This window comes from Enoplosus armatus, chromosome 21 (assembly GCF_043641665.1).
Source record: "Enoplosus armatus isolate fEnoArm2 chromosome 21, fEnoArm2.hap1, whole genome shotgun sequence".
NCBI lineage: Eukaryota > Metazoa > Chordata > Actinopteri > Centrarchiformes > Enoplosidae > Enoplosus > Enoplosus armatus.
The window spans coordinates 15,777,570-15,787,523 of NC_092200.1; the positions used below are offsets into that span (position 1 = coordinate 15,777,570).

Here is a 9,954-nt window from a genome sequence, read left to right on the forward strand (position 1 = left end):
GAGTAAAGCACAGAAGTATTGGCAGTAAAATCAGTATCAGCAAGAGTAAAAGTACTTAATCTGCCGAAAAATAGCCCCTGTGACTGATATATATTATATTATATATTACTATATTAGATCATTAATACTGATGCATCAATGTATAAGTAGCATTTTACTGTTGCAGCTGGTCGAGGTGGAGCTAGCGTGACCTGCTTTGTATACAATGAGGTAGTTTAGTCCAGTGGTTCCCAACCTCTGGATCGGGTGTGAGATCAAAATAGACATCAAGTCTATATACAGATCTACATGCATACATTATTTCCTGTAAATCCCTCGTGCTTAGTAAGGAAATCTGAATCCGACATGGGAATAGCGGATCCTGTCACTACTATACAGAGAGGTAATTACTGAATGCAGAAACAATACTGACCATGAACAGTAAATGGGGTTTGATTTCATGCAAATCTTAGGGATTATAACTAAAAATACAGAAGTACAGCAAAATAAATAACATTTTACTGTTGGCGGAACTGTAGGTAGTTTTCACTTAGTTTAGTATTTTAGTCCAGTGGTTTCCAACCTAGGGCTCAGGCCCCTCCAACGGGTCACACAATAAATCTGGGGGCTTGTGGGATGATTAATTGGAGGAAATCAGGAATTCTGCTACACAAATCTGTATTCATTTTTAGGACTTTTTTCTCACCTTTTCTTTTTTCCTATAATAGTGGATAATTTTACCTCTTTGGGCCTCAAACAGTTATTTAAATGAAACCATGACAGTTTAGAGGGGAAATCACTCTTTGGTACAATGCATGGCATTTTATGAGCTTATTATATGCTTTGTTTTAAATGTAAATCTGAAAAATAATGAGTAGCTTTTAAATAAATGTAGTATTGTAATACAGTACAATATTCCCCTCTGAAATGTAGTGTTGTAGAAGTATAAAGTGGCAGATGTCTAAATACTTGAGTACACGCACCTCTAAATTGTACTTAATTGCGATGCTTGAGTAAATGCAGTTACTTTCACCACTGGTTAGCCATCACATGTACTCTTGAACAAACCACTACATTATCATGGGACACAACCCGAGATCGGATGCACTCCCCAGAGACATGAAGATAAGATGTGTGACATCTAAAAGTGATTCACTGTTTCCCATAATCCTTTGGGTTTTAGACTGTGTTACAATATCAATGTGGGAAAGCATGTGGCGGATGTGCAGTCTGGCTACATCAAAGGAAATATGCGATCTTAGTACCACATTTACGAGAAACTTAATCCACGATGGTCCACTTCACAAGAGGATGTTCCACTTACATGGCGAGGATGCGAGTCAGCTGCGTGCACATGAAATGCAACACGTGCCTGACTCCTTTAAGAGGTTAAAAACAACCTTTTTTCTATGTGCGGGTCAAGGAAGTAGTTACGACTCTTCTTTGCTGGTAAGCGCCGCTCCTTAGCCACGCATTATGCATCATAGGTAGATTCGAAGCTGACAAATCAAGTGGGGCAGCAGTTTTGAGGGATTAAGGAGCTGCAGCATTTGAAGGCAAAAACAACACTCATTGCTACTCCAAAGCTGGGAGGTTCTCTCAAAGCTCGCTTAATTACCAACTGCGGGCAAAGCTTCATTTATAAACCACAGAGCTTTTACTGGAAATCAGAGGAGCTAATAAGTTGCCTGCCCATTCTAGGTCATCACCATAAGCAGGGGAGCAGAGAAGGCTGTGGTTTTTTTTTTAATCTTATTTTCTTGTTAGTTTGTAACTTAAACCATGCTCTTTGGTTTATCCACTGATGTTTCGTATCATTATCTGTGTCAAGTAGAGTAATTATCTAACAAATGTATAAAAGCGGCTCTCTAATTAAATGCCATGGGCTGTAAGAGATGGAGATAAATTATTTATACTGCTTTGATGAGAGCTAGCTAGCTCTAAGGAGAGAGCAGTCAGTCGCTCTTAGAATTGGAGCCACTGTGGTGAGATTCTTCCAGAAACTTTTCTAGGGGGTGTTTGGGGAAAGAAGAAAAAAAGAAGCTATATCTGGGTGTTTGCCACTGGGAGCGAGGTGCGTCAGGTTTCTGTGTTTGGCAACCGGTTTCTCCAAAGATATCATTCGAGAGAGATATTTTCATGCTGGTATTTACAAGTCAGGAAGAGGTGAGGCCATTCAGAGCTCCACGCAGCAGCAGCAGGTACTACTGTTTACCAAAGAATTTGTACTGCACAGAGTGTGTTTTTACGTGGAAAAAAACAACAAAGGCTTTCACAATGAATGAAGCAGAACTGAGGAGAATCAACAAATGAGACAAAGGAATCAAGCCAAAGTCAGATAAGAATTTCTTATTATTCCAATAAAAAATACATTCATACAGAAATATAACAATTTTGCAAAACAATTTCAAATAAAAATTTCATAAAGCATAAACATAACAATTTTACAAAAGTTGTTTTTTTTTTTCTTTTTATACAAAGATTCAGTTGAGAACAAAGAGCTGTGTGTGTGTGTGTTTGTGTGTGTGTGTGTGACAGAAGAGTCGGGGGAGTGGGATGAAAGAGATGATGATGTGTAAAAGATGCGAGCAAACATGGGGCTTAATCAAGGCTCAATTACCACTTGAACAGTATTGGCTGCCGGTTTTTTTTCACAGAATGGATGCTCTCCTTTTTCCTTTTCCCACAAAAGACACTGCCAGCGCTCCCCGGACCCATTGCGGCAAGCAAGTTTGTACTCATCCCGTCCCCCTTTGCCCCGCTGATCTGAAATCCATAAGTCGCAGCCTGCCACGGTGTGCGACTTGCTGTAGCAGCATCGAATTCCTACAGCAAGGTCGCTGATCTGGAGTGGGCGGCGCAGATTACTTTATCCTGAAACAGTAGCGAGTATTATCCCTATAATTATTAAGATCTCCACCTTTTGACAAGTATCCACCTCCAATAAAAACCCAACACACATTCACTTTTCTTTTTGGACAAATTTCCATGTGCACCATCAACGCTCGATCTTTATCTCTTCCCAAGAGCACCCCCCCCCCCCCCCTGTGGTTTTCATAACACTGTTGCAGCTTGGCTAAAACAATGCTCACCAGACAGGTCAATAACCAACCTACACAGTCAGCAGTCTGTGACAGATTCCACGCCAACAAAGCCTTTAGCAATTCATTACCAAGAAGCAGTACAAGGCGAGGCCTGTCCAGCTGCAGCCTGTTAATTACAATAAATCTTTAGCTTTTTCTTCAGTCCCACTTGCAGGGATGGGGGCGGGGGGCAGGGAGGAGAGGATGGTGTCGCTGATGGTGGGGAGGGATATGGGGGAAAAAGGAGTAGCACTGTCTGAACTACATATAAAAATCCCATTTTTGTTTACCTAGTCTGGTTGTTTTGTACCTTTAGAGCTGTGTGTGATGGACTTGAGTACATACTACACAGTAGTTAATGCCTTTAATAAATGAATTTAAGTGCTCTAAACATACAGCATTCCTCTTGTTTACATGTTTTGACTTAATTTAATGTGATATACATGAACTAAACTGATGCTCCGATTCAAAAACAAACCAAACAAAAAGTACTTTTCCGAACATTTACACTTTAATGACACAATTAAGCGTCGGAGGAGATGGGGACGACTGTCATTAAACACGAAGAGGTGCGAGTTCATTTGTAATTGAGCCTTGATCAAGCTTGTCAAATCACCCATACAACAAATGTGACTTCCCGAGGGAGCAAGACCACCGCTGCCGCGGGGCTGAGTCACTTGCATAAGGCACCATTAAGGTCAACAGTGCATTATTTAGATAGAAAAGAAAGTACAAAAAATCAAAAAATTACTCCTCAAGGCGTAGGATGAATGAGAAAATCAGTAAGCGGTGGTGAAATCTCCAGCCGGATGAAAAAAACAGAATGAGGGAAACGGATGAAGTTGTAAAAATAAAAAAAGAGGAAATCATCGAGGCTTTATGTACAATATTGTAACATTTAACCGTTCGCACTTTAGCTGCACTTTTTATTGAAACTATTTGCAGTCCTGATTACAGTGGAAACATGAAATGAACAAACCCTAGAACCATGCAACACCTGTCTATGATACTGAAGTTATAGTATAGTTGTGTTATACCTCTAAGCACACAGCTTATACAATTGGACTACAAATGAGCTTTGTAGCTTGTAAAAAAATAATAAACCAGGCTACATAACACATTGCACATTTAGTAGCTGCACCAAAAACACCAAAAAAAGCTCCTGTCATACAGTGACCAGGGGGGGAGAGGGGGGGCGTTTTGGTCCCTAGGTCACTGACCAGAAGGGGGACAGGTCCCACCTTCTCTCTCCGGTCAAACCCAAGGCCTCAAAAGCTTCGAAGACCCCCCCACCTCCAAGTCTGGGTGCCAGACAGACAGGCAGGAAACATCCATCCTGCCCCATCCTCCACACTGCCACTGGGGGAAACACAAATGGAACGTTCCCCCCCAGAAACCCATTCAGTCCACAGCAACATTGGTACCAGCCCCGCACCATCCGTCAATCAATCCATCCGTCTCTTCTCCCAGAAAAAAAACACGTCTTCTTCTTGTCTTTCCAGGGGGCCAGTCAGCCAATCGCAGACATTCACAGTGCACACATGCTTACCTCAGACAGTTTTGTAAAGTACCAGTGTATCTGCTGTCTGGGAGATGTCCCCAAAACATCATGCACCATACATACAAATCATTCACTCTTTTTGTTTGCGTGTCTTTTATCTTTTTTTTTTCTTTTTGTCCTTTTTGTCCTTTTTGTGTGTGTGTGTGTGTGTGTGTGTGTGTGTGTCGTAAGTCCTTCTCAATCAAAATGATCCCCCCGCCCCATCCACGATTTTGTCCTCTCATTGCAACAGACAACCTTCAGAGCGCCCTTCTCCAAAGAGAGGTCCCGGAGGCACTGGGTTTCAGTATGGTGCAAAACGGCATGCTTTGGTGGAACACAACTCCCGCCACTCTGCTCTGGGACAGTTCAACCAAGAGACTGGTCGGGAGACGGCGTTTGTTTTTGTTTTTTTTGTTCTCTTTTAAAACTTTCACCCTTTACTGCGTTGCTTGGTTGGTGCTCGCCGCCGTACTAGATGTGCCTCTTCATGTGGAGAGCCAGATGGTCAGACCTGGAGAAACATCTGGGGACAGAGGGGAGGGGAACAGGAAGTCAATAACAATGCCAAAATGGACTGGAAGTGGTGCTACAGTGATTTTAAATGTTAATGCTTTGTAATTTCACGTGAACAGAATTCCTCCTGAGAGGAGGCTTATTAAACCCAAATGACCTCCTCCAGATACTGGAGTTTTGAGAACGACACTGATATTTTAAAAAATACAAACAATATATTGACGTTACATAAACACATGACATTAGCAAACAAACCGGACACAGATTTAAGCTTTACTTTTTAACTGTGACCCTAAGCAGGATCGGTCTAGCTCTAATTTTTTAGCTACCTGCATAAAATGCATCAGTGCTTCAGATCTTTAAAGACCTGCATCATTATCGGGATGATGCATGAAAAATAGATCACATCAACAAACGTGCACGTCATGAGTGCATGCTTTAGCCCACAGAGGCTTATCAATTTGCTGACAAATGGCCGGGCTCACCTGTCACAGTGACTGCATTTAAATGGCTTTGCCCCAGTGTGCTTCCTGAAGTGTCTGGTCAACTCGTCGCTCCGTGCAAAACGCCACTCGCAGCCCTCCCACGAGCACCTGTAGGGTTTCTCACCTGCAGGACAGACAAGGAGGAGGCGGTTAATTGAGCTCAAGCGCAACAGGAATGTTTCCCTGCCCAGGCCATGATTGGTCAGCACCGCGCTGTTGTTATTTAAATACGTTCAGATCAATCAGCCCAGGGCTGTTGGGGGGGCCAGCCCAGATGACATATGTGCTGACAAGCCACTCCGAGAAACCCGGATTCCACTGAACCTGTTGGATCACTGGCTGCGTTTTATGCAACCTGAAACATGCTGAGAATGCTAAGCTGCGCTGCCGCATATGTGCAATATATGAAACTGAAAAAGAGCCACACGTGCAATTTCATGCTGCTAATCAAAAATAAGAAAGCCTCAAATGACCATTCAAAGCCACTCCAACTCAGTGCCCCCTGGCTCCCCGCCCATTCACCCCTTTTCCCATGGTGAAACTCAATCTGTTTTGAAGTCCTTTTATCTCCCATGTGCAACCCCCCCCTCCACCCCGCCTCTCTTTCGCTCGCTCACTGGCTCAGTCAGTCACATTCCAGATAGATTAGGTCACAGTTTAGGTATCCAGCCATGCAGAGCTAATACTCACAGCGCTCCAGCTGAGGACATCATGCAATGTGGACCTTTAATTACATTACACAATGGATGGACAATGCCATTAACGTGGAAGACTGAATTAATGGCACTTCCGTCATTCACTCAATAAAAAAAACGCAGAGTTTTTAACTCTGAATGATTTGCTTTAGCGTGAAAACAGCAGAGAGGACCCTCACCCTCTCTCTTTAGTTTACATGTGTCACACATGGTCATAATACAGGAAAGCTCGCCTCTGATTGGTGGAAACTCACCTGTATGAGTGCGCTGGTGTGCTTTTAGGTGGGAACTCTTTGTGTAAACCTTGCGGCACCCGTTGAAGTGGCACCTGTGTACTCGCCTCCTGCCGTCCGGGGACGCGTCCCCGCAGAGGAGTCCCGTCTTTTCCGTGCTCTTCGCCACCCCGCTGCTCCGGATTTTGACCGGCAAGTGCAACTCGGCATGCGTGGCAACCCAGCCGTTCGTCACGGCACCAGAGGGCTCAGAGTTGGCCTCCGGAGAGGACGGGGGAGTGCTTATGACGGAGGGGCTAAAAGGTCCAGAGCCAACCAAGACAGAGCCCAGGGGGTTGGAGGTAAAGCTGTGTGTGGGAGAGAGCTCCTCAGAACTGTCTGAAGCTTCGCTGCTGGCATCTGAATTCACACTGTTGGTGTCCAAGATTTGGCTGTCCTGATTGTCCTCGTCGTGGGCCGGGGGGAGCTTTGGGTCGGACTCAGCCTTGGCCTTGTCCCCGCAGGCCAGGATCAACTTGCTCCAGAGGTCCTCCTGGCCGTCAAACTTGAGGTCGGATGTGGAGACGTAAGGCTCGCTCTGTAGGTAGCGCTCCAACTCCAAGCATGTCTGGTGCAACGAGAAAATACAGTAAGAATAAATGAATTACAACAGCACCCCTGAGGAGAGGAGGATCTTTCACACCAGCAAAATGCTTCTGTGTGGGGAAGCCTTCTAAATGATGCATGTGCACATACCCCAAAATACCTTATGCAGTGTAACATTTGTTAAATGCCTACAGCAGGAAGCATTAACCAGGAAATTGTAGCTATTCCTGCTCTTATTTTTACGGTACATATCAGGCTCATAACTTTAATGACCAGGTTTAGACATTAGAGCTGCTACGATTAGTCAATTAATGGGCTGAAAGATCATTTTCCAAGCAAAATGCCAAATATTTGCTGGTTCCAGCTTCTCAAATCTATCATATTTAATGGTAAATATATGATATGGTAAATATATCTTGTTTTGGACTGTTGGTGGGATAAAACAAGCTATTAAAGTATATCACCTTGGGCTCTGGGAAGTTGTGACGGCTGTTGTGCACTATTTCTTGACGTATCATAGACTAAAAATGATGAATCAAGAAAACTGAACTGACAATGAAAGTCATCGTTAGTGGCTGCAGCCCCATTAGACATATTCACAAAAACCATCTGCATCTCTGCATAAACTCAAGCCCCATGTCAAACGTCACAACATGCACCAGCCACCTCGGCTACACGTGATTTGTTTAGGCTTGAACCGTCATCCACACCCCCCCCCCCACCCAGACTCCAACTCTCCTGCACCTGAGTGCAGCTAAACACTAAACGTGCATTGTCATTTCAGCACTTGAATGACTCACTGAACAAATTTAGTCCTTTTAAGGAAGCTGCTCAACCACACACAAACACACACACACACACGCACACAAACACACACACACACACCCTCTCCAACATGAGCCATTCAGCTGTTTTTCCTCATGCGTACCTCTGACATGCAATCACATCCTTCCTCAGTGTCAGTCACTCAAGCCCGGCCGTAAAAGACACACCAGCTCCGGCTGACTTCAGAGGCCGTTAAAGTTAGAAAAAGCAGGGACCATTCATTAGAATGGTGCTCAGAGGCAGCAGGCTCCACAAGGCAGATGTGGAGTAAATATTTCCTCTAGGCTTCTGCAGCCTTACACAATGTATTTCCAGCTGTGCTGGTGTCTACTCATGCGCGCAGGAATTGGCCATGGCTGACATTTGATAGTGTCATGTTGTGGCGCTCATTCAAATCCGATGAGGATGCAAATGAGTGTGTTTAAAGGAAAATGAATGTTCTGGGATAAAGAAGTAAAGGGTGAGGATGCTGTTTAAAGTCTTTAACATGGGGTTGCAGCATTTAAAGTTCATAATGTAGGTACTGTGCCAGTGTCACAGCAGACTGAGCCATCTGATAAAGGGAAAACAGAACACTACAGATCATGATCTACAGATCTGATCCTGAGCCAGCGCACTGTATCTGATTTTGAAGTCACCGCAGACTGACTTGAGATTCTAACTTCCTCCCACACCGGCTGGGACACTTGTGTCAGGAGTGAAACCAGCTCCCGTGCCCTGACAGAAGTCCTGCTCGCAGAGCAGAGCAGAGCAGAGCAGGGCAGTGAAGGCACCAGCACGCCGCTGCTCTGCCCCCCCATTCATCTTTGGCGCAGCAGAGCCTCGACTCCAGCTGTCAGACTGACACACTGATCCACTTCAGCCTGCCAACGAAACTTCCTAACGAAGCCGAACATGAAACAGCACGCCAGGTGACCGTGGATGGATGGGATGGGCGGGCATCCGCGTTAACAGCCGTTATGATGGGAACCTAGAAGTTCTCGGGCGCGCTGAAACACCGCGATGTGCTACAACACTGTCAGAGCAGAAGAAGCGTGATAGCGCGGCACTCAGTTCCGCTTTGCCACACAAGCTCAAACACTAACGACAGTTGACAGTAGACATATTCACCTGCTGCCAGTACTCCTCCAGTGACGGTAAGGCTGAGAAATAGCCCGTGTCGTGAACTATCTGAAGTTCTTGAAAGATGCTGCACATGGGTAGAACATCCATTTTTTTTTCCCAGAGCGTGTTAAAAAAGAAGAAGAAGCCTATTTAGCTGCACTTAAATATATTTTTTCTCTCAGGTAGAAAAAAAAAACACCCAGTCAAAGGAATGAGAGCGGGTCCCCTGCGATGCACACGGAGAAGAAGCGCTTGTTTTCAGCAGCAGCAGCAGCAGCAGCAGCAGCCGAGCGTCCGTCCAGTCAGTCAGTCAGTCACTGCCCCCCTTCCTCTTCTTCTCTCGCTCGCTCACAAGGTGTTTGCAAACACTGCACCGGACTGGATGGGGAACAACTGCGCTCTGCAAACTTCCCTATTCAAACCTCGACGCCCGCCCCCTCCCACCAACCCCCCCTCCCTCCCTCCCCTTCCTCACGGCAGGATTACGCCTGCACGGTGTCAACCAATCAGCGGCGAGCACGGTACGGGATTGCAAATGATATCACAGCCGGCCAATGGCGGCGGGCCTCTGACTTAATTTGGTTCCTTCTCCGTTTTAATTGGCGCGTTTAACCCTCGGTAGCTCGCCGCTGATTGGCTGGCTATTTATAGGCATGTATATAAGCGGGTGATGTTCTCTCTCTCTCGCTCTAGCTCTCTCTCTGTCTCTGTGGTCCGTTCAGTCGGCGGCATGTTTCGCCACAGACAGCGCATGTGAGCCGAAACCGTTTTATTCCTCTTCAGTGGAAAACATCTCTCTCTCCCTCTGTGTGTGTGTGTGTGTGTGTGTGTGTGTAACTGTGTCCCAAGTAGCACTTGCGACACACGAAAAGCTGTAACTGTGGCGAAGTGTGTGTGTGTGTGTGTGTG

General features: G+C 45.3%; 1 protein-coding gene across 1 annotated transcript; it reads right to left on the reverse strand.

The window, feature by feature from the left end:
• Nucleotides 1–2,313: 2,313 nt before the first annotated feature.
• klf6a (Kruppel like factor 6a) lies at nt 2,314–9,383 on the reverse strand. The gene is made up of 4 exons (XM_070928161.1): nt 9,052–9,383; nt 6,553–7,138; nt 5,604–5,727; nt 2,314–5,128 (listed from the first exon to the last, which is right to left on the reverse strand). Exons 1-4 carry the CDS (start codon nt 9,151–9,153, stop codon nt 5,077–5,079), a joined length of 864 nt encoding a protein of 287 aa, XP_070784262.1. The 5' UTR covers nt 9,154–9,383; the 3' UTR covers nt 2,314–5,076.
• Between the last annotated feature and the right edge of the window lie 571 nt (nt 9,384–9,954).

What these genes read in the sequence shown, in the direction of transcription:
- klf6a (XM_070928161.1), bottom strand. Translation starts at nt 9,153, where the DNA reads ATGGATGTTCTACCCATGTGCAGCATCTTTCAAGAACTTCAGATAGTT. An exon ending in TGGAGGAGTACTGGCAGCAG is followed by an intron (nt 7,139 to 9,051) that starts GTGAATATGTCT and finishes TCGTTGCACCAG; the next exon opens with ACATGCTTGGAGTTGGAGCG. An exon ending in AAATGCAGTCACTGTGACAG is followed by an intron (nt 5,129 to 5,603) that starts GTGAGCCCGGCC and finishes CTCTGTCCCCAG; the next exon opens with ATGTTTCTCCAGGTCTGACC.